Source organism: Rhinolophus sinicus, linkage group LG02 (assembly GCF_036562045.2).
Source record: "Rhinolophus sinicus isolate RSC01 linkage group LG02, ASM3656204v1, whole genome shotgun sequence".
Taxonomy (NCBI): Eukaryota; Metazoa; Chordata; class Mammalia; order Chiroptera; family Rhinolophidae; genus Rhinolophus; species Rhinolophus sinicus.
The window spans coordinates 89,049,122-89,073,954 of record NC_133752.1 but is presented as its reverse complement, the minus strand read 5'-3'; the positions used below and the strand labels follow the sequence as shown (position 1 = coordinate 89,073,954).

Below are 24,833 nucleotides of genomic sequence, written 5' to 3'. Positions count from 1 at the left end.
AGCCCCTTGAAAAGCAGGACGAGGGCCTTGCAAGTAGAGGGAAGCCCCAGGCGGCCCTGAGCCGGGGCCAGCCTGAGGTCATCGTCGTCAGTGTGGCCAAGCCTGGAGGCAGGGTGCCAAGGTGGCCAGGCCAGCAGCAGCCAGTCAGGAGTGGGTTTTATCCCAACCACGCTGGGAAGCTGCAGAGAAGGAATTGGAAAAGGGCACCTTTGTGGAAATCGTAGAGACATTTATGATGTGAACTGCACTGACAGCAGTCCAGGTGGACAGATGTCAGCAGCCCTGACATTAATTTTAGATTTTGCTGGAAGGAGTCAGGGGTCCCTGTAGCCCTTCCCCGCCCCAGTTTTTTGAAATGCAGAGTACAAAAGGAGAATATCTCTAAGGCTATCATCCGGCCTGTGCTGTCCCCAGTGGTGCTGGGCGATTTATCTGTAATCTTGGGGTTGAGATGGAGAAATCAGTGTCATTTCATTGTACACCTTGTCGTTGGATGACAGAGGATTTCTCCTTTTATTGGTGAAATAGTTATTCTCCACCACTATCTTGGTACCCTGTTTAGCTCTAGAGGTGGCTGAAACAATACCGTATTTTGAAAGATTGTATTAAACTAAACATGATTTTGTTTTATGTAATAGACCATTTTGGATTGTCAGCACACTTTGTCATTGAATATTCTCTCTCTGTCTTTCTTCCTCTCTGTCTCTCCCTCTCCAGATGAAGTGATAACATCTCACGGTGCAATTGAAGCAGATAAAGACAACGTGCGCCGAGAACCCTATTCTTTGCCGCAGGGTTTTATGTGGGACACTTTGGAATTGGGTAATGCCGAAGTGGTGAGTAAAATTCTTAAATTCCATACCTGCGTTCACACAGATGGCTTCTGAGTTGGTTCTGAGCACCACAGACAGGACACCTGTTTGATCTTGTAGCTCAAGGAGCTGTACACCTTGCTCAATGAGAATTACGTGGAGGACGACGACAACATGTTCCGATTTGACTATTCGCCCGAGTTCCTGCTCTGGTGAGTCTGGCTGGTCACGTGGGCTGTGGGCGGGCAGGTGGGTTGGCACGTCTCCGTCTGTCCCTGTATTCTTGGGCACTAACTGGCACCTGTTTTCCTTGCCTACATTGATTTCAGGGCTCTGCGTCCCCCTGGCTGGCTTCTTCAGTGGCACTGTGGGGTCAGAGTGTCTTCGAACAAAAAACTGGTAGGGTTCATAAGTGCCATCCCAGCAAACATTCGGATTTACGACAGGTACATAACAAAGCTTACCTGTGTCAGTTTTGATATGTTGCTTTTCCAAGAATCACAATTATAATAGGCTTTAAAAATGACTTCATGCGGGCTGTTGATAGTGGGGGAGGTTGTGTGTGGTGGGGAAAAGGGTAGACGGGGAACTCTACATTCTGCTCAGTTTTGCGATGAACGTAAAACTGCTCTAAAAATTAGTTAATTAATTTTTTAAAGATTTTGGACTGTGAACAACAAAAAAAGGACAACTCTTTTTCTCTCTCTGCCTGTTAGTCTTATACATGCACACACAGATGTTTTATGTATTATACATATACACACGCACATATACATGTGTATATGTATGTAGCAGAATAAACAAAGCTATAAGTAGGTATTTCAGATTTAAGTAAAACATTACTTTAAAAAATGTATTAGGAGGGATTTTAAAAACTCTTTCTACTCGTAGGATAAGTACATTGCATTTTTGCTCTGGGTCTCCAGCCCAGAAAGTGAAAGCTCTGAGGCCTAATAGATCTGTTTACCTTTCAGTATATTGGGTTAGCTGATTTACTGCGAAAAGCATTTTATCTCAAGGAATATTGTATGTCCAACGAAATGCCTGTGTACCTGGAACCAGAGCAAGGAGCTGGCTTTGGCGCTCTCGAGGTTTATTACGGCTTAGAACAGCGCTTGTCAGGGATCCTGGAGACGGCATTACATCCAGAGCAGCATCTTATCAGACCCAGTTATTGCTATAATTGTATACATTATAGGAAAAACACATGGAGAAACTTTGAGGCACATCTGATCCAATTTCTAACTGAAAACTTATAAAAGACCCAAATCCTACAATTTATTTAGAACAAGGGGGTTTGAGTCTCCAGAGTCTAGAGTTGTGATCACTTTGGCAGGTGACTTCGGGGAATGGTGTATCAATCTGAGTTTGTGAAATGTCTAGATGATAGAAGATTTTTTTCTTAAATATTGTGTTAAAGGATGTTTTTCCATTATTCTTTGAAATTTTACAGGTGTTGTCTTATTGTTTTCAATGTTTTCATCTTCTGTTTGTTTTGATTTTTGACATCTTTATTTCTTAGTGTGAAGAAGATGGTTGAAATCAACTTTCTTTGTGTTCATAAGAAATTGAGATCAAAACGGGTAGCCCCAGTGTTAATTCGAGAAATAACTAGAAGAGTGAACCTGGAAGGGATTTTCCAGGCCGTTTATACCGCTGGCGTGGTTCTTCCTAAACCAGTGGCTACATGCAGGTAATAGCAGCACCCTTCCCTCGCATATTCCCTGTACCTAAGCACTGAGCCTCCCTGCCCTCTTGCTAGAATGTTCTTCTCCTCACGTGTAGCTCAGAGGGATTTTGGCTCACCCGCACTCATGTAGTTGGTTGGTAGCAGAGATGGAGACTAGAACAAGAACCCCTGAGTGCAGTCTTCCCTCAGTGTACAGCCACTTGCATGCTCATGAGCTGAAGCTCTGTTTCAGTGTCTCTTCCATTTGAGAGACGAGCACTGGCTCTACCTTGAGGAAACCCAGGGCGTCATGATCTTGAAATGTCCAATGTAGTTCCATTTCCCGAACTCCTCCAACACTCAGTCTTACACCGTTCTCTGCGTTCTCTGTAGCGCTATCAGGAATTATTCCAGAAGCTTGATAAGCATCAGTTGAAAAGCCCAGACATACTTGTTCAGTAAGAGTTAGGAGAGGCTTAAGCTCCGTTTTTATGACTCCATCTGCTCTTATCAAGATTTCAAACGTTAATCCAGTGAGAAAATTGTTTATCAAATTGTCACTTAACTAACCTGTTTCTCCTTTCATTTTTATTGACTCAAATAAAACAATACTTAAGGTAAACATAGCATGAAAGATAAAACTATAAAATTACTATCTCCTATTAAATTATTCATAAATAAACAGAATAAATAAGACTTCACAGACATATTTTAATATAAATCATTCATCCTAGTATCTAAACTGGAATCACTTAAGAAATTCAAGCTAGTTTCTCATAAAGTTGTTTTCTTTGGTGTACGTTATGTAAACACGAAGGCTACTGATTTAGGGGGAATATTTTCATGTTTTTAAACTTTGTGGTTTGCTTTCTATAGAATCAGTGATGGTCATTACATACTTGCAATTAAATACTGAGCGTTATTAGTATGACTTGCCATTTTAAGATTCCTCTTTACTAAAACAGATGAAAGGTCACAAACTAGAAAGGAACATACTGTGAGTGCAGGACATATTGTAGATTTAAAAAATGACTGATAAAATAATTGTGTAGAAGGAGGGCCGGCATCGAGCCCTGTGCCAGAAACAGTGTAAGTGCTCGTTAATGTACTACGACAGCTGAGCCGAGACGAAGAGTCAAAACTGGCAGAGTTAGAAACCAATCCGATTTTCAAACCTTTATTATATTCCAGATACTGGCATCGATCACTAAACCCCAGAAAATTGGTAGAAGTGAAATTTTCTCACTTGAGTAGAAACATGACTTTACAGAGGACGATGAAGCTGTACAGACTCCCGGATGTAAGTAAGAATGATGTGCAGTTTTCCAAGGCTGTAACACTGAAGCGTTTAATGGAGAAAAGAATTGTGTGCAGGAGTCTTAAAACTGGCTCCTATATCTGAGGACATGAATATGTAGCTAAAAAGACTGCATAGAACTTGGGCTAGAAAAAGGAAGAGCGTTCACTTGGAAATAACCAGTTTGTTTTTTAAAGTCTTTCTAGGTTCTTCAGTTTGTGGTTGGATGGGATTGAACTCAAGATACTACGTTTTGAAAATTTGAGTATTTAGGATAAACGGGAAGAAAAGTTCAGACTTCTGATATCTTCACAGTGGAACTAAGGCATAAGATTTAGAGGAGAGACCTGGGGAAAGGAAATAATAGCTCATTAAATTATCGTCTTTTTAAACAAGCAACTTCCCAGTATGAAAAGTTGTCTTTTAATAGGGGAAAAGTTATTTATTTTTATTATTTAAAACAAAAAGTTTTAAAATTTCACCCACCCATCCTCCCCTTGGGCAACCATCAGCTTATTCTCTATATCCGTAGATCTGTTTCTGTTTTGTTTATTCATTTGTTTTTTTAGATTCCACATATAAGTGAAATCATACAGTATTTGTCTTTATCTATCTGACTTATTTCACTCAGCACAATACCCTCTAGGTCCATCCATGTTGTTGCAAATGGCAGGATTTCATTCTTTTTTTATTGCTGAGTAATATTCCATTGTAAAATTTTAATGTGCTTAGCTTGAATGGTGTATTCGCTGTCTATTACTGCGTAACAAATGACTACAAACTCAGCAGCTTGAAACAACACATTTACTGTCTCCCAGGTTCTGTGGATCAGCAATGAAGGCACAGCTTAGCTGAGGACTCTGCTTCAGGGTCTCTCATGAAGCTGCCGTCAGATGTGAACCAGAGCTGGGTCTCATCTGAAAACTTGACAGGGATGGATCCACGTCCAAGCTCACAGGGCATTGGCAGGCTTGAGTTCCTTGTGGGCATTTGGACTGAGGACCTCTGTTCCGTGCTGGTTGTCAGCCAGAGGCTACCTTGGTTCTTTGTCCCATGGGATTCTCCACAGGGCGGTTGGCAGCTTGCTTCATCAAAGCCAGTGAGGAGAGAGGCTACAGAGAGAATCTGCCAGCAAGATTAGAACCTTATTCTCGATTCACAAAGGTGACATCCAGTCACCGTTGCCATATTTCATCAGTTAGACACAAGTAAGTCACACACACGTCCCAGCCACACTTGAGAGGAGTGGATCACAAGGGTGTGAACACCAGGAGGCAGACACCCCTGGGGCCCATCCTAGAATCTGTCCGCAACCAATGGGATCTTGTATTTGAAGTTTTGATTTCTCCGGAGTTCTTTCAGTGGGGGTATTTACAAGGTGGTTTAGTAGATCTTGTTTTTGACGGGGTTGAGGGATTCATGTGGAATGTAGCCGTGTTCCTCTTCAGCATGAGGAGGGCTTCGCCTGTCATGGCCGTTCTCGGGGCAGCAGACTCCAGTTCCTTCTGTCTCTCGGCCAGTTGTGTGTCTGCCAAACGCATGTCATCAGCGACGGCATGAATTAATGTCCTCGGATGCTAGATGAGAATCACCTAGCGTCTGACCTTAGGCAGAATTTAGTAAGGAGAGAAGTGGGAGGGAAGGAAAGCAGGGTCGTTGTTGGAAGTGTCCAGGTCGTCATTCTCGGGCTTCGTGACCTGGCAGAGGGCTCAGAAGGCTTGTCCTTCCCTTCTGTCTTCGTTGTTGTTGCGGGCAGTGGGGGCTCGAACTAATGAGCCCACTGCCTCTCTGTGAGGCCCAGGAGGGCAGGGAAACCATAGATCAGAACAGATGGGAATAAAAAATGCAGGTGACGCAAAGCAGGAGGGTCCATACAACCTGGGGGAGAAGGAGCAGGCCTCTCAAGCTAGGGGGGCAGGAAGGAAGGTGAGAGCAGGGGGGTGTAAGCTCTGAAATGGAGAAATAGGAACATGTTCAGAGAGGTCGCACTAGCGTTATGACAATCAACATTTATTCTTTTGAAGCTAGAAATAATTTCTGCTAACGGCCAAGATCCAGAGCAACTGAGAGGGACAGTCACAGGGACACAAATGGCAGAGAGAAAAGGGGCGCAGCACATAGCTGAGATGAAATACCTCCTCTACAGGCACTGTTGATTCTCACGGTCCTCCTTGCCCGTTGTTAACTACTTTGTTATCTGTGGGTTGAATTAAAAACTTCAAAAACTCATAGACACAGACAAGTTTAATGGTTACCAGAGGGAAAGGGGGGCGGGGGGATGGTAGAAGAGGGTGGAGGGGGCCAAATATATGGTGACAGAAGGAGATTTAACTTTGGGGGGTGAATGCACAATGCAATATATAGATGATGTGTTACAGAATTGTACACTTGAAACCTATGTAATTTTACTAACCAATTCACCCCAATACATTTAATTTAAAAATGTAAAAAACGAAAAAACAACAACAAAAAACTTCAGGCATGCCTACTTTTTCACTAGGAGCTAACGCTATTCTACTTTGGTCTCCCGAAATTTCAGCGTAAAGCAGTCTAGCTTGCTTCTAAGGAAAGTGCCCACTTACACATAGGTTGCCTCAAATGGAATGAAGAATAAGGAGTTTTTCATACCTATCCTTGATTTATGCAGGATGATTAGAATTCGAGCTGCTAAAAGTATTTTTGATTTGACGTTGTTCCTCAGTCTTTATGTTTTTGTACAAGAATCAACTCAGATAACAAAATTTTAACAAGGTGGTAATAAATCACTGGTGAGGCATTGGTTTTTATTTCCCTCATAAACTGAAATTTATAAAGTGCTCTTATGTATGCTTTGAAGTGGGTACTTCTTATCCCCATTTTTCTGATGAAAAAACCAAGGCTCCTGAAGGTGGACACTTAGACAAGGGCCTGTCACTCATAAGTGGAGGACTTGGGATGCAGGTCCCAGATGTCCATGTTTCTCTAGTTAGATCTCTTCGCTTCTGCTGTCGCCTCTAACACACCTGCTGTGGGGGCATCATGTCCGAGTCCCACCAGATGGCTCCGTGTAGTCATTAGAGCGTAGGTTAAGATGGGAAAGGACGATTGTCAAGGTCCAACTAGCTCTCGTGGGCACGTTCCAGTCTCTCTTCCTCCTCTTAAATCTCAGAGATGGGAAGAAAAATGAAGAGTAAATTAATGGGGGGAAAAAAAAGAGAGGGTGGAAGAGATGAAAGGACAGATACTGGAGAACTGTAATGTGCTGACAGCAATCTCTTGAGTTAGAAGCTGGACAATGCAGCATACACCAGACCACCTGTTCCTCTCCCAGGGCCCCGATGGCTGACACCACTGCTAGCAGTCTCATCATTAAGGACCATTTGGACCATTAAGTATAAACAGAGGAACCTTACTGAGTACAGCTTTCGTTCTGTGGAGCACTATCATTTTCTGATTCATCATTACTGCTTCTGCTTGTGGTACCTGCTTTATACCTTTTTCGTGGACTTTTGAATACAAGAGCTAACTTTTACGTGGCCAGCATCATGCTAGACATTGAACCCCCATAATCTCATTTACTGCCATAACAATCAGAGGAGGGCAGACCATTTTCCCCATTTCACAGAAGAAGACATGGACACACCAGACTGTTTTTCCCAGAACGGAACCACCCTGGAGCCCAGGTCATTAGCTACCACATCTAAATTACTAAGGTTTTTCCAAGAGTAACACATTTCTCTACCCTTTAAATGTTTGCTTTGTTTTTAATTTGGTGTTGAGCATTTCCAAACAAAAGTTTTTGTTGTTGTTTTGTCAATGCTTTTAAAGGTGAAGGAATTTGATGCAGATAAAGAGCAGGAGTCAGATTAATCTCCCAGCATCTTTCCACTGTGTTGCAAGGACACACTTGTAAAGACATGCTAAAACGCATGAGATGTTCCAGTTTAGTACAGTAGATGACTGTTTCAGTGTTGAGTGTCCTACTGCTCCTTTTTTAAAATCAAATAACCTTAATCATTGCTTACATCTCTACTCTGGAATCTTCGCTCTAAAACAGTTCACACCACATAGTTTGACAGAGAACAACATTGCTTCTGTTTTTTGATAGACTCTGAGCTTTATTTCCTTGTGCCCTAAGCAGATTTTACACATGTTTCAAAATACGTAGTCCAACAAGAATTGCATCTTATTGGACCATGGGAAAATAGTGCTTATTAAGATATAGTTTGCTTATGAAATTTAAGATTTTCTCAGTTACTGGAAATGTTTTTTTGCTTTTTATTGAATGCTCAGAAACATTACCACTCCATTCTTTCAGGTTATGCCAAAGCTTATCATTTTTATCTAGGCTTAACCTTCTTCCCACCTCTTTCTGAGGACAACAGCTATAATTTAAGTGTTTGTTTTACATTTTAAAATTTATTTCATGCTTCCATAGATTTTGTTTGTTTGTTTGGAGAGTTTGTGATTTCATGAATTTAGAAAGATGCAAGTTTAGGCCCTGAAATAAACTATTCATTGTTAGTCAGCAGAAATAAAGATTCTCCCCATTTTCTAGGATCTTATATTTTTTAATAGCTGATATAGTCTGATGTTCTCTGTTATAATGCTTCTGTAAAAACTTGAAGTGCTTATAAATTACTAAGTTTATATACTTTCTTCCTGCGTATTTGCTCAAACATACTGTTTCACTGAGTCTTCCTTATCTAAATTCTACTAGCCATTTTACTGACCTTCAGAGACTTGAGATAGCAGTTCTCAGAGGTCCAGGGATCTCTGGAAGTCCCCGAGGCCCTTTCAGGGGGTCCATGAAGTCAACACTATTTTTATAATAATAATGAAACATAATTTGCTGGGGTTTTTTTTACTTTCATTATCTCACATGTTTACTATGAAGTCTTCCAGAGGCTACATGAAATGTGTATTTATACAGTCTTTTGTTTTAAAATTCTAATTTAATTTCTGATATGACAAATACAGACAGATATAACCACATAAGCAAAGCTCTTTGTGAGTACACAATAATCTTTAAGAGCGTAAAGCCGGGGAGGGCAGACCAAAATATTTGAGAACAGCTGTTTTAAGGATGTCTGCTGGGCCAAAGATGTTGATTTTAGTGATTTCATAGTATGAATATTCAGTGCACGAAAACTATGCTACAGAAGAATATTTTGCTTTAGAAAGAAGTTGGCAAGCCTTTTCTTCATTATTGTTTATTAACAGATATCGTATATCCTGTTGCTTTCATTAATTAATCTAATTGCTAAATACTGCTGATTGTTAACTGAAGCAGTAACAAAAGAAAAAAAGTCTTAATATTGAGAAAGGCTGTTTAAAATTTATCAAGGTTGTCCTCATAGCAGAAAATAATCTTTTAATAACTGCAGTATGCATTCCATATGGTTTTGGTCTTCCCACTAGCATTTAGAAATGTATATTTATATGTATATTTGACAGTATTTAGAAATCACATAGGTTTCACCTTCCAGTGACTTGCAATATAAAAATGCTACCAAGACTAAAATTGGCTCAGGGAAACAAAAGAAAAATAGAACTTCACGCCTGGTTTGCACATAAATGCCAGGCCACAGAAGTGTCATCTTTCTATAGCTAACAGGGACTTTTTGCCATGTCTGCAGCCTTTACCTCACCTTATTGGATAAGTGATTGTGGTACAAAACACAGGAATTCATTCAACACATTCCCAGGCTGTTACTGCCCTGCTTTCCTGAAGGGTTACGCCTTGGATGGAAGCCCGGACCTGGAGATCCACAGAAAGACTAGAAGTACAAGTTCTCCATTATATGTAAAGGACGTAAATTCTCAATTTAGACTATTAAACTGTATTTTAGCTGCATGACTGTCTTTATAGATTACATAAATCACAACTGAGTGGCACATAGTAAATACTAAGCTAAGGACTATTAGGTCTGTAAATACAAAGATCGCATCTCCCATCCCCCCAGCCCCCACTAATCAATAATCAATCAGCATTCTTTGTCACGGAACCTTAGAAACCGCAGCGCAACTATTAACATTGAGCAGAGCTGGCATGCAAGATGAAAACCTATTGTATTTTACCTTGGCCTTCTGCCATACTGCTATTCTGGGGCATGCAGGAATCGTAATGATCTAATTTTAGAGGCAGCTTTTAGTTTTTAAGTATTTAGAAATAATTAGGATGGAAAAGGTGGAATAGCAGTATTTACATACCACCTTGTTTCCCCGAAAATAAGACCTAGCCAGACCATCAGCTCTAATGCGTCTTTTGGAGCAAACATTAATATTAATATAAGACCCGGTCTTATTTTACTATAAGACCAGCTATAATATAATATAGTATAGTATAATATAATGCAATGTAATATAATATAATATAAACCAGGTCTTACATTAATGTTTGCTCCAAAAGATGCATTAGAGTTGATGGTCCAGCTAGGTCTTATTTTTCGGGGAAACACAGAAGTTATCGCTCAAAGTGTATCCAATGTTTCAAGAAAAAATCAAGTTAACTGGAAAAATGAAATTGTTTATCTAAGTTTTTAATATTTTTGTTTCACAAACAAGCAAATGGAATGGGTTTTCTCACTTCTCAGCCTGAGTGTCCTAGTGTTAGTGTCTGGACAATCCCTAGAGAGCTAAGTGATGTCTGGAGCTCTTTTAAGGACAGGAAGTTAAACAAATCCAAATGCCCTGACCTTTAGGTTATTTTATTCCTGTGGCCTAATGGAAAAATTGTGACGCTCTGCAAGGATGGATTCAAATACCTATCGTGTCACCTTTTAATCAAAAGATGACATGAGAAGCTAGGGTCAGTCGTTGGCAGCCAGCCATTTGCCTTTAGAAAATGCTTGGTTATAAAAATGCTTGCCTTCCCATTCTGATCAATATGCTTGACTTTCATTTCATTTTTGTTGTTCATGAGAACAAAATAGCTACATCCTTTTCACAGGCCATTGAATAAAATAAGTGTCTCAACTCTTTTCAACTGTGTTTTCAAAATGTCAGACAGGGCAATTTTAAAGCATAATACTCCAGAGCACATGCTAAGATTGCGCTGCCCTCTTGTGTAGGCTGCAAAAATTCTTGGCGTTGGTATACGGATCAGCCAGGTATGTCCCTTTGATTCTGTTTGGGTCGTGGGCAATACCGACCAAAGACCTGGCACACACAGATAAGACACAGCACATTGTCCAGCATATGTTCTAACTCAGTGCTTCTGGAAGTTTAATGTGGGAATCTTATTAAATCGCAGGGTCTGGCGTGGTAGGTCTGGGGCGGGCCAAGAGTTGCAGTTCCAACAAGCTGGTCTGCTGATCACACTGAGTGCAAAGGACTTTTACTCCTCTTCTATGTACGCTTCCCAGTGGGTTTTGTTTTTCTCTCTAACAAGGTGACAAAGACTTCAGGCTTGAGACCGATGGAACCAAGAGATATCAAAGAAGTTCGAGAATTAACCAACAGTTACCTGAAGCGGTTTCATCTCGCTCCAGTGATGGACGAAGAGGAAGTAGCCCACTGGTTCCTCCCCCAGGAGCACATTATTGACACGTTTGTCGTGGAGGTAAAGAGAAGTTCATACGACAGTACAGGGAATTACAAAAGTACCGGGCCGTTGAGTCTGCTTTCCAAAAAGACCATGGAATGCCCACCTGTCTCTTCTTCCTGCATGACTTAGGGAGTCGACACCAGATTTCTGTAGACCCAGGTTTTCTTCTTACAGTTTCCATTCCTGGATAAGAGCACACTTTTACTACTTAGGAGTGGGAAATCAGGATACTTTTCTGTTACCTGTGCAATTGTGGCTTTTCTCAGTGATGAAGAAGCCAATTTGGAAGACCTCCTTTGAGGCAGATATATTCCAAAGTTTAATATTCCTTTGGTTTTGCAAACTGGTTGGAAATGAACTGCGTTTGGTTGAGATGGCATAATTCAACCTCTTAACCCTTGTTCAGAAGAGGGAAGGAAGAGTAACCGTCCAGATTTTCTGTTTATTGGTTATATGAGTTTAACAGTGCTTTTTAAACCTTTTTTGTAAAAAAAAAAAAAAAAAAAAAAGCTTGGAATTTGTTGTTCCAGTGACATTTCACTTAGAAGCTCCTTTGGTTGAAGTGGGATTGGGTTGAGAAGTTGAGATTTAATCTGATCAGTACTTAGAGGAGAGAAAGGAGCGAAGAGGCCCCTTAGGAACTACTGTAGTGGTCTGTTTGCCGTTAAGTTGTAAGCACTGAGCCAGAAATGTATTTTCAGCATTATCAGGTATTGTCTGGATGTAGGATTATGGCCAAGCTAGGGCAATAATGGTCGGAGAGACAGGGTGAATTTAGGGGACCTTTCTGGGGAACAATTGAGCGGTCTTTTTTTTTTTTTTTTTTTTTAAAGATTTTATTGGGGAACAGTGTGAATTTTCCCAGGACCCATCAACTCCAAGTCAAGTTGTTGTCCTTTCAATCTTAGTTGTGGAGGGCACAACTCAGCTCCAGGTTCAGTTGCCATTGTTAGTTGCAAGGGGCACAGCCCACCATCCCTTGCAGGAGTCAAACCAGCAACCTTGTGGTTGAGAGGACGCGCTCCAACCAACTGAGCCATCTGGGAGCTCAGCGGCAGCTCAGCTCAAGGTGCCGTGTTCAATCTTAGTTGCAGGGGGCACAGCCCACCATCCCTTGCAGGAGTCGAACTGGCAACCTTGTGGTTGAGAGCCCACTGACCCATGTGGGAATTGAACTGGCAGCCTTCGATGTTAGGAGCACGGAGCTCCAACCTCCTGAGCCACCGGCCGGCCCCAGTGATAATTCTTTAAATGTTTGCTAGAATTCTCCAGTTGAAACCATCTGACCTTAGAGAACTTTTTTTTGTTAAAATCATGAATTCAATTTCTTTAATAGTACAGGACAATTCAGATAATCTATTTCATCTTGAATAAGTGTTAATAGTTTGTGATTTTTGAGGAATTGGTTCATTTCTTCTAAATTGTCAAATTTATAATTACTCCCTTGTTATTATTTTAATGGATATAGGATCTGTAATCATAAACCTTATTTTATTCCTGCTATTGAGTCGTATCTTCTCTTTATTTTTATCAGTCGCGCTAGCATTGTATCTATTTTATTGATTCCCCCCCCCCCAAATAACCAGGCTTTTGTTTCACTGATTTTCTCTATTGTTTTCCTATTTTCATTGTCATTGATTTCTGATATTATGTTTATTTCCTTCCTTCTGCTTGGTTTGGGTTTATTTTGCTCTTCTTTTTCTCATTCCTTGAGGGAGAGATTTAGATTATTAAGACCTTTCCTTGTTATAGTGTAAGCATTTAGTTTTGTAAATGTCCCTCTCTGCACTGCTTTCACTTTATCCTAAATATTTTGGTATGTTGTATTTTCATTTTCATTCAGTTCTATGTATTTTTTAATTTCCTTTGAGAGTCTTCCTCTTTGGCCTATGGATTACATACAATTCTGTTGTGCAATTTTGATGTATTTAGAGATTTCCTATTAATTTCTAGTTTCATTCCATTATTGTTGGCAAACACACTCTGTATGATTTTACCTCTGTTAAGGTTCTTGAGGTCTTTTTAGGGCAGTATCTCGGTGAATGTTGTGTGTGTGTGTGTGTGTGTGTGTGTGTGAAACTTTAGGCGGAGTATTCTGTATTTGCCAATTATACCTGTTGGTTGTGTTTATTAAGATTTTCTAAATCCTTGTTGATTTTCTTTCTAGTAGTTCTATCAGTTGATGAGAGAGATGTGAAAGTCCCCAACTATAATTGTAGATTTGTCCATTTCTCCTTCCAGCTCTGTCAGTTTTTCTTGATGTATTCTGAGGGTCTTGTTTGGTACTTATACATTTAGGATTTTTATATCTTCTTAGTGGATTGGTCTTTTATTATCATGTAATACCCCTTTTTCTCTAGTAATTTTCTTTGCTAATCTTAAAGGTATATCTGCTAGCAACACAGTCTTCTGGTTTTCATTTGTCTGAGAATATCCTTATTTCCTCTTCATTCCTGAAGGATAGTTGCACCAGATATAGAATTCAACAGTTTATGGTTCTTTTCTTTCAGCACTTAAAAAATGTTATGTCACTTCCTTCTGGCCTCTGTGATTTCAGGTGAGATATCTGCTGTCAGTTGAATTGGTATTCTGTAAGCAATGCTTTCTTTCTTTTTGGCTACTTTCAAGATTTTTTTCTGTCTTTAGTTTTTGGAAATTCAATTATGATGTGTCTTGGAGTGGATTTCTTTGAGTTTATCCTGTTTACTCAGCTTCTTGGATCTATTGTGTACATTTTGCCAAATTTGGGGGTTTTTCTTCAAATACCCCATGTTTTCGCCTTTACTTCTGGGACTTCAGTAATATGAATGTTGTATCTCTTGTTATTGTCCCACAGATCCCTGAGACATAGTGCATTTATTTTTCAGTCTGTTTTCTCTCTTTTGTTCAGATTGGGTAAATTCTACTGAATTCTTCAAGTTCAGTGATTCTTTCCTCTGTCGTCTCCACTCTATACCATTAAGCCCATCCAGTGAGGTTTTTTTTGTTTTTTTAATTTCTATTTTATTTTAAGTTGAAAATCTTTATTAACGCTGAAAGTTTAGGTCTTTGAGTCATCTTTAACGGTGAGCTGCTAATACAGCACAATAGAGAATCACTTTAGCTTAATGTCTCTAATTTCTTAATGTCTAAAAAAAGGTTTAATGAATCAGAAGTGCTCAAAAAACAGATAATCCATCCTTATGGAATTATCTTTTCTGCTGAAAGAAATACTAGCAATGGCATGCGTGTGGTCTAGCCTCCTCAGCTGTATAATTCAAACATGTCCTACTTTGAATTACATGCAAACTGCACAGACCACCACAGCTATTAAAATAACCCAAGCAATACTGGCTAATAGGGTTTCCAGGCGGGAATTCCCGCCCGTTCTCAGGAATTTTTTTTGCTTTCTTGTTCCCGAATCCCGAGAAAAGTTGGTTGGGAAATCAGGAAAACAGGTGGTTGGTAGTATCGGCCCTCACTTTGTGGAAACAATTCATCGTGGAGAACAGAAAACAGTTTATATCTCAGGATTCGGGAACGGGAGAACGGAAGAAAATTACTGAGAACGGGCGGGAATTCCCACCTGGAAACTCTAGTGGCTAATTTCTTATATTCAGATGTACCAATGACAATGAAATCAATACCACTTTTGCATCTCCTTTGATTTTTGATAGCTTCAGATTTCCTGTTATTCACATATGTATGTTTTGCTGTAGTATCAGTGCCTTTCACAAGCCTCTAAAAACAGCTCCCAAACTCTATCCAACTTTGCTTTAAACCAATAAAATTCTCACCTTGTGCCAAGAAGATGGTAGATGTTATACAGTATCTTTTAGATGGAGAAGTACTAATCCTCAGTACTCTTCTGCCAAAACAATACATGTACTTTGACCACTTTTCCATAAGTCCAGAGAGATTTATTATTCATCCCAAGGGAAGCTTTCATTGTACAACACTGTTTTCGTTAGCTCTTTATGCAAATCGTTAACTGGCACTCAGGCTAAGGTTCCAGCCCTTCCCCTTCTTGGTCTCTACCCAACATACTCTGCAGGGCTCCAAGTCAGACTGCTGAGACAGACATATGAGTTGTTGCTCTTTTGCTGTAACAGAAGTTACAGTGTAAATCACAAAGATCAAAAAGTTAGCTAAAATGCACGGATGAGATGTGTTCTCGGAAGTATTTGCCTGACACTGCCTTTGTTCTTCAGAACTCCAGTGGGAAGCTAACTGACTTCCTGAGCTTCTACACACTCCCGTCCACAGTCATGCATCACCCCGCTCACCAGAGCCTCAAAGCTGCCTACTCCTTCTACAACATCCACACAGAGACACCCCTGCTGGACCTCATGAACGACGCGCTCATTATAGCTAAACTGGTGAGCAACTCACTCCCTTTTGTCCCATTTCTCCAAATATGTGTGTCAAAGTATAGAATGTGTCTTACTGTATTTTACGTCTTACTGTGAAATTCATTTGAGATATTTTTTACTGTTGACCATGAGTCAAAGGAAGAATTTTGATTAAGAGTGTCTTTTAAAACTTTAGTGACTATTTTCTTCATTAATTCTATTGCAGCTTAACCAGAAAGACATTTTGTACAAATTAGAAACTTTTAACCCTTATATAAGACTACAGAAAACCCATAATAAAAGTAATATAAGAAAAATACATGAGTAATTATGTTGCAGTGAATAATTAGAAAAAGTAAGTCATTTTCTTCATCTAAGTCATCTCTGAATTTTAAAATGAAAAGAATTTTATTTTTAAAATTAAGAGGATTATTGTTAAAATTAACAGAATTTAAAATGAAAGGAATTAAATTCAAAATGTGCCTTGCTATATAGTAACATAATTTTTCTTTATCTTTGTGTAGTAGATTAGGACAATTGTTAAACTCTTGCTACAAATAAACATTTTCCTTTAAAAAGAAATTGAAATCAGCTCGCAGATACATTTTAATGTAATTATTGAAAGTGAGAAATATTATTGAGAAATTCAGACCAACACATCAGAAGTGTCTTCCTTGCATTTATCTAGTATTTAATAATTGAAAACATTTTTTTGACAAGTTATTACTATTGGATCCCCAAATCAACATTCTCCTCTGATGCTTTGATCCTATTGCTCATTTTCAACTACTTCTCCAAAAAGGCCTATAAGTTATTTAAGGTAAAAGCCAAGAGAAATAGAAATTTAGGTGTTTCCACCTATATTACATTTCGTATAGTATTATCTAACGTTTAAAAGAAATTAGATTTTTACTATTAAAATTTTACTAAATTTATTTCTCAGAATCAGCCCAAGACAAATAAACTATTTTAAGTTTTTACATCTTTGCTTTCTTGGATGTAGCTTCAGCTAAGTCAGAAGTGAGACCAGTAACTAACAGTTCTGGAGATGGAGCCATCTAGGCAACTGTTCCTTCTAAAACAGGGACAAAATATTTTCTGAAATTTTAATAATTACTTTATGTCAGTGTTAGCCAGCATACTATTTTTCAATTCAGCATTTCTGGATACTCTTGCTGACTCCATTAGATTCACTGCTAGATGTATAAGACATTTTTAATTGAATTCTTAACCGATACTGTGTATCACTGACATTAAACCTTATTATAAATGCATATTCAGGTTATTGGTAGAGGAATTAAATGTTATACTGAAATGCATACAATAGAAAATACTCGTCCTTTGAAATTTTAAATGTTAAATTATTTTTACATTGGCAGAAAGGATTTGATGTATTCAATGCACTAGATTTGATGGAAAATAAGACATTCTTGGAAAAACTCAAGTTTGGTATAGGAGATGGCAATTTACACTATTACTTGTACAATTGGAGGTGTCCAGGAACAGATTCTGAAAAGGTATGAGAAGTTGATATACCCTTTGTAAACGTTAACAGATTTACCAAGGAAATTCCATACTTGCTTCCCTTAGGATTAAATTGTTTTAGTAGCTTTTTAAAAATACAGATCTATTGTACTACATTATAATTTAATTTTTCTTGCTTACCTGTTCTTAGTATTCCATTTCTTCCCTCCCTTTAGGTTGGACTTGTATTACAATAGGTGGATATTTCCATTTATAGAACTTTGACACCATCATGTTAATATTCCACTTACTGATTCCTGGAACTGCCACTCCAAAGAAGAATAAAAGCACAACTTAAGTGAAATCAATGCAGCTGGTAACAATCAGAAAAGATGAAAAACATCCATATGTGACCAATAACTACACATTTCTAGCTAGGACGTTAACATTCTTCCTTTTTTTCACTGTTTACTCATTTGTAGGAGGGATGAAAGGGTACAAAAAGCACATTCCTCTAATTTTCAGACTTTTGGCTATCTCTTGATGAAGAGGAAATATTTTTCCATTCTCTAGAAAAGGGACATTTTTAATGGACGGAACAGAAGTCACAGAATTGTGTAAGAAAATCTTGCTATTGTGTGTAAACTGCTACATTTCTATTTATTAAGTTGTGGTCTGTCTGTATAACAGAATGGAGGATCCATGTGGGAAATTTTTACTTACATCACCTTCCTTACTATCATTGGGAAGTTATGGAATCAGCACTTCTGTAACTCAGTGATGAGTGGTGGATGTTTACGTGTAAAGCGAGATAAAAATGTACTGGTGACTACATTTATTTCTCCAGAAGCAAAGTTGCCAAATCAATAAACAACACATTTGTACTTTAATTTTCAACAGGTCGGTGGATTGGTTCAAAAGCAGTTTTGTGCAAGTAAGTGAGCTCTCTGAAATAGTATACACCATGGCTGGCTAGACGTTTCCGCTGCTGCAACAATCCAGTTTCTTCTCAGCAACAGCAAGGATATGTGAGGAAAAGAAAAGGAAAGCTCTAAAGTCAAAAGAAATGCCCGGTGGAATTTACTAGTGCTATCAGGACATTGATAGTTTGAATGTTTTTATTACTTATGCAAAATTGCACATATTCCTTTAGGCTGACTTTAATTTATCATGAAAGGTGTCATGCTAATGGAAAATGTCTTATTTGTAAATAAGTATTCATAATTTTGTTACTGATGGTGTTTTTATCTAGAATTTGAAAAACCAAGTTTCACAGTGTACATATATATGTATATATTGCCAATAGTTCAAGTTGAAAAAAGATACTAATTGAAGCCACAGAAACTAGCCTTCACTCAAATACCGCAAAGTAAATACTTCTTCCTGCCTTTCCTCTTCCAGTGCCTAGGCTGTTCAGTTCTAGAAAATTTTAGTCAGTTTAGACAACGTGATGGCTTTTCCTTCATGTTGTAAGTAGTCAAATGAAACCAATTATATCTTATACCAGGCAGGGACTAGCAAACTATGGCCCCTCAGCGAAATCCAGCCCACCGCATGTTTTTGTAAAGCCCACAAGCAAAAGATGTTTTCTACATTTTTGAGTGATTGGGGGACAATAACATTTTGTGACATGTGAAAATTATACAAAATTCAAATTTCAGCATCCATAGTTTCATTGGAACACAGCCTCTTATTCATGTATTGCCTGTGGCGGCTTCACGCTACAAAGGGCAGAGTTGAGATGTTTTGATAGAGACTGTGTCAACCAAAAGGGCTAACTTGTTTGCTCTTTGGCCCTTTACAGACAAAATTTGTTGAGCCTAATTTACACTAAGGAACTGAAAGCCACTCCTGCCGCTTGCCATTATCCTCACGTCCAGTGCACAGCTGTGGTCTCCCTGAATTACCAGTAGAGGGCGCACATGGGCCCCACAGTAGAGCAGAATTAGGACAGCACTGTTTACTTTATTGAAGACACAAAGTAAGACCTCTTAATTTGGGATGATTCAAACTTAGTTGCATTACCTTTTTTTCTTCACAGAAGATGAAAGGCTCCGAGAAGCAAAACTGAACCAATTCACTGAAACATTTTTTTTTGAGATACCAGCATTAACTAAATGAGATTTTAATTTAATCTGGCATCAAGGCTAGTTGGGAATTAATGTTCCATTTATTTTTATGGCAGTCATACAAAGTAGGTTTTCAAGTAATCGCAGAATTGCCAGTCAGAAATTTTGTCATGAGCTTACCTCGTGATGAAACTGTGGCACTGTTAATTTATTCATTTATAAAATTCCAATTGTTATAGCATTCATATTTTTGTCATTTAAAAAGTTATTAACTAGCACATTTTCCTCTATAATTTAAATAGATTGCCAATGAACATTTTAAAATAATCAGTAAAACTGCTTGTGTTTATTAAGTAGCAATTGGAACCAAATTTCAATGTAATATGCAGTCTTATATATTCAGAAAAAACTTGTCCTGTATCCTTTGTCAACATTGGAAATGTTAATTCATGAGGTATCCCTTCTTTTTTTATTTTGCCAAGATGGCATTCAGTAAAATCTAAATGAGTGGAGTTGGCATAGTCCATGAGTCAATCAGAATGTAGGCTGAAAATAAACTTTGGCAACCCTTCCCCCTAAACTAAAGAAAGGAACTTTTCCAAACACACACTGTAAGGAGCACTTTAACACCCAGCAGATTATGCTCCATTTCTTAACATGAAAGGTGCCCATCACTGCAGACCCACCTCTGAAGAGTCTGAGCTCCTCAGTTACCATTTTATTCTCTTCTGCCTCATTTCACCTAACTACCAGCATACTTTTTTTTTTTTTTTTTTTTGCTGTTAGAGGCTTCAGTTTTATTTTTAAGAGAATTTAGGAATATCAGTTATTTGAAAGCATCTTTTGTCCACAGACTAACAGAAGGGTTTTCTTGTAGGGGAGATGTGAGGTGATTTCAGTAAAGAATTAGTCCTAGTCACATAAGCTGGTTGGCTTTTGGACCCTCCCGTCTCTTCTATTTGAACTCTTTTCCAACTCCTTGGGTCATCTACTTCTGTCCTTTATAATCCATACTAAAGTGGAGTGTTCTTTGAAAACTACCACCTTAGCTGATAAAGATATGGTCCAGATGCCTCTCAGGGTTGACTAATTTTGACTTCAGCTGATTTCTGTAAAAGGATAATGAATATTTTTTTAGTGCTTGAGTTTTATTTTTTTGTTTGTTTGTTTGTTTGTTTTTATTAGTTTCAGGTGCACAAGACAAAGCAAAACTTAGACGTTTATCATTTACATCCCTCACACTGTGTGAACCCTCCTCCCCCCATCCACCATCCCCCCGTACGTTCCCAAAACCTCTCACCTTCCCCTTATCCCCACCCCCCGCCCCTCTAGCAACCCTGTTTTTCCTCTATGTTTCCAAAACTGTCTCTGATTAGTTCATTCACTTATTCTTTTCTTTAGATTCCGCATATAAGTGAGATCATATGGTATTTGTCTTTCTCTTTCTGACTTATTTCACTTAACATAATGTTCTCTAGGTCCATCCATGTTGTTGCAAATGGTAAGATTTCTTTCTTCTTTATGGCTGCGTAATACTCCATTGTATAAATGTACCACAGTTTCTTAATCCAGTCATCTACTGATGGGCATTTCGGTTGTTTCCAGGTCTTGGCTATTGTGTATAGTGCTGCAATAAACATAGGAGTGCATAAAGATTTTTGAATTGGAGTTTTGGATTTCTCCGGATAGATACCTAGGAGTGGGATTGCTGGATCATAAGGTAGTTCCATTTTCAGATTTTTGAGATACCTCCAAACTGTTTTCCATAGTGGCTGCACCAATCTGCAATCCCACCAACAGTGCACCAGCGTTCCCTTTTCTCCGCATCCACGCCAGCACTTGTTGTTTGTTGATTTATTGATGATAGCCATCCTGACTGGGGTGAGGTGGTATCTCATTGTGGTTTTTATTTGCATTTCTCTAATGGTTAGTGAGGTTGAACATTTCTTCATATGTCTGTTTGCCATCTGTGTGTCCTTTTTAGAAAAATGTCTCTTCATGTCCTCTGCCCATTTTTAATTGGGTTGTTTGTTTTTGGAGTTGAGTTGAGTGAGTTTTTATAAATTTGTGATATTAACCCCTTATCAGATATATCATTGGCAAATATCTTTTCCCAATCAGTAGGATCCCTTTTTGTTTTATTGATGGTTTCCTTTGCTGTGAAAAAGCTTTTTAGTTTGATGTAATCCCACATGTTTATTTTTCTCTTACTTCCCTCGTGAGGGGATATATCAGTAAAAATCTTACTCCGGGTAATGTCTGTGAAGTTTCTTCCTATATTTTCTTCTAGGAATTTTATGGTTTCAGATCTTACATTTAAATCTTTAAGCCATTTTGAATTTATTTTTGTACGTGGTGTAAGGAGGTGATCCAGCTTCATCTTTTTGCATGTGTCTGTCCAAGTTTCCCAGCACCATTTATTGAATAGACTGTCTTTACCCCACCGTACATTCTTGCTTCCATTGTCATAGATTAAATGGCCATATAGGCATGGATTTATTTCTGGACTCTCTATTCTGTTCCATTGATCTATGGGTCTGTTTTTACAGCATACTTTTTATACATGTTAAATTGCCACAGAAGTAAGTTAACCATGAAAAGGGGTGAATTCGAACTAGTCAAAAGACCTTATTTGGCTTTTTCTGTAAATGTCACGCCTTTCTCCCAAGCCCACGCGTACACCTAACTACAAAGTCAAATAGACAGGAAGGAAAAATGATGTATTTGTTCCTGAAGACAATGTATTGCTTGGCATTTAATATCTTTCTTTTCACTGATGACATATCTGCCATCCAGTTTCATCCACCCTACTAACTAAAACTGTGTAACTGGCACATTTTCCAAGTTGGATAGAAAGATGGGAAGAGCTATAGGACTCAGATGTTCTTGCTCAGATGTTCAAAGCAGTGTACCAGCCTTTTAAAAAATGAACTTATACAAGCATGGACATTAGTTTCAATAAACTTTTGTTTTGATACGCATACTTCTAAATATTTTCTGCACTTAAGCGTTTTTAAGCTTCAGCATATCTGTGCTGTACAAAGTCTTACCCATTTAAAAGGAACTTCACCAATGTCCCAAGAATATATGTAAAAGTTAACTCATTTTATTAGTTCCAAGGCTTTTTTACAAAGCATCATTTTCCAATTGTGTGACATGATAAGTTTATACAAGATTACTTTAAAGTAGTTTTTTTATTTTTAGGTGGTTTCCTTTTTTTATTAGGGTTTGGAATCAGTTTCTTTATTTTAAGGGGTTGTAACACCACGGCCTGCTGACCTTCCACGCGTTTTCTATGTTTGGAAAGGTCTTCAAAGGAAGTTTCCAGAATCTCTCTGCCGTGGCTTTCCAAAGATTCGGTCTCTGAATTGTCCCTGGAGTCTTCAAGTCTGTCTTGAAGCCATGGTACATTTAAACTGGGGACTCGAGGGATCACAGCTTGCACTTCACTGACGAAGTCAGGGGTGTTCTTCCTGAACCCCAAGGCCAGGACACACTTTAAGCCAATGACAGGCGCGATTCTCTCACTGAGACGAGGAACCTGACAAGCAGGAACCATTCTGCTTAAACTTAAGGGAATCAGGTGTGAGGTGATGATGGCAGGCCTGACGGACTTACACACCAGAACTAAAAGCAGCTCGTTCCTTTCCAGAGCCCTGGTGACTTCATTCACGCCTATGGCGAGCTGCGCCCGGACGTGCACAGGAGTCCACCCTGACACCTGTAGGGTGTCTTCTGCTTGCTTCTTCAGATCCTCACGCACATCAACATCTGTGCTACAATTGTCTCTGCTCTGTTTTTTCAAAAACGGCTGCTTTTTCTTTCTCTTCTTATCTTCAATCTTCTTAAGCCCAAGAGATTTAAATCTGTCTTCAAGTGTCTGTAAAATGAAGTGCATATCCTCGCTCTCCAGAGCGCTCCAGCAGAGAGTGTATGGGTTGTTCAGCGACGTCTTGACAGTTAAAGGTCTTGTCTTCCGAACAGATCCTCTCCCTGGTGCTTGAGGGGCTGCGGCCATTCTGAAACCCCTTCTTCGAGAAGCAAAACGATAAAGGGAAACTCATGTTAACGACCAATGCATGTCTTAATATCCCATTGTACTAGTTCTGATTCTTGCTAGGCTAGCACATGCCTAATTACAGAGGACCAATTATATGACCACACACTTAACCTCTCCTTTAAGATTCAGTAATTTATTTTCCCGTTTTTTTCATGACTTTGTCTTTATTCACATACAGGCAATATATGAATGTTTTGCATTACTGCGGTCAGTGAAAATCTGTTTATTTTTGTTTATTAAAGATGTTCCATGTTTCTACTTGTTCATAATTATTTATCTTTTCAATGACTATGGTATTAATTTTACATATTTCTTACCATGTTCTAATATGCTCTCTAGTTAGGCTTCTATCCAACAGATATTCCCGAGCCCCTCCAACTGCAGGCAGTGTTCTAGGTACTGGGGTTCAGCAGTGAACAAGTCCCCATGTCTGCCTGTACGGAGCTCACAGTCTGTGAGGGCCTTAGAAGCCTCTGCCATTTATAATTAACTAGTTGTGATATTTTTAAAGAACTAGAACAGGAATATATGCACGATTGAAAATTTAAATGATACTTACATTGTATGCCCTTCTGTAAGCCTTTCTCCCTCCATCCCTCCCTGGACCAAGCTTCTTATATATCCTTCCTAAAACATTTAATACATATGCAGGCGGATAGTCACCCTTCCTATGGCTATTCCAAGCTGACTGCTCCTTCAGCTGGCAATTTGATGAAAACGGGGGAAATGTTATAATGAAATTTAAATATACAAATCCATTAAGGAAAAATAACCAGAAGGATCCTTTACTGGGAAAATGTTACAAAGCATTGGTCTAGGGAGCATATCCTGTTTCTCCTTTCCAGAGGCAACTGCATATCCCTTTCTCTTCCCTCAGTTTTCTTCCTCATCTTCTTCCTGGGCTCAGCTAAGCACCATATGGACCCACGTGGCAAAACTCAAGGAAGTTAAATAAGCCAGCCCTGGAGAAGTCTGCAGTTTGGAACTGTCCCTATTTTCAGGTAACCAGATTCTAGATGTTCCCTTACTCCACCCAGGTCCTTTATCGCACGGAGGCCAACCCTCCGTGAAACGCCCCCTGCAGGATTAGTAATTAAGTCCTCTCCAGTTAAACTCCTGGTTACCAGGCTGGCTAGCGATGTTCACGAGCAAGTGTCTGTGGAGTGTGTCAGAATTTATACGGCACTTTCTCCATTATTTAAGTCTCGGAATTCCTGTATAATTGCCCAATGTGAGGATGAGGAAATAGACATCAAATACCTTGCTCAAAGTCATAGCTGGTCTCCAAATCTAAATTTTATGCTCTTCCAATCCTGGCTGCACCTCAAAAATAACCTGTGGCCTTTAAAACATACAGATGGTTGGTCCCTACACTGGATCTACTCAACTGGAATCCCTGGGAATAGGGCTGTGCCACATTTACAAGTCTACCTAGGCATCTGGACTTGTAAAAAGCTATCTGGGTCAATCTGATAGGAACTGTAATTAGGAACAATCTGCAGGTGTAGGACAGGCGACCCTTCCATGCTGGACAGCCCTGACCTCTGCTGGTCTCCAGTGTTGCTCATAAGTCACCTTCTTACAGAAAACCCCAACTGCGCTC

The 24,833-nt window shown here is 39.0% G+C and overlaps 2 protein-coding genes across 6 annotated transcripts in view; one reads left to right on the top strand and one right to left on the bottom strand.

Annotated features, from left to right (window-relative positions):
* Positions 1-23,488, top strand: part of NMT2 (N-myristoyltransferase 2) — a 53,599-nt gene extending 30,111 nt beyond the window's left edge. Inside the window, exons 4-14 of one of the 5 annotated variants that reach the window (XM_074324794.1) lie at positions 718-836; positions 933-1,024; positions 1,142-1,258; positions 2,335-2,505; positions 3,673-3,781; positions 11,151-11,321; positions 15,497-15,664; positions 17,017-17,154; positions 17,338-17,718; positions 18,002-18,035; positions 22,823-23,488. In XM_074324794.1, the coding sequence (XP_074180895.1) occupies positions 718-836; positions 933-1,024; positions 1,142-1,258; positions 2,335-2,505; positions 3,673-3,781; positions 11,151-11,321; positions 15,497-15,664; positions 17,017-17,154; positions 17,338-17,358 (1,106 nt within the window). In that variant the 3' untranslated portion in view covers positions 17,359-17,718; positions 18,002-18,035; positions 22,823-23,488. Of the gene's footprint in view, positions 1-717; positions 837-932; positions 1,025-1,141; positions 1,259-2,334; positions 2,506-3,672; positions 3,782-11,150; positions 11,322-15,496; positions 15,665-17,016; positions 17,155-17,337; positions 20,891-22,822 lie in introns of all 5 variants that reach the window. The other 4 variants (XM_074324791.1, XM_074324790.1, XM_074324792.1 and 1 more) reach the window with 4 other exon arrangements.
* On the bottom strand, positions 22,255-23,188 carry RPP38 (ribonuclease P/MRP subunit p38). The gene has a single exon (XM_074324796.1). The coding sequence runs from the start codon at positions 23,186-23,188 to the stop codon at positions 22,346-22,348; it is 843 nt and encodes a 280-aa protein (XP_074180897.1). The 3' UTR covers positions 22,255-22,345.
* Positions 23,489-24,833: the final 1,345 nt, after the last annotated feature.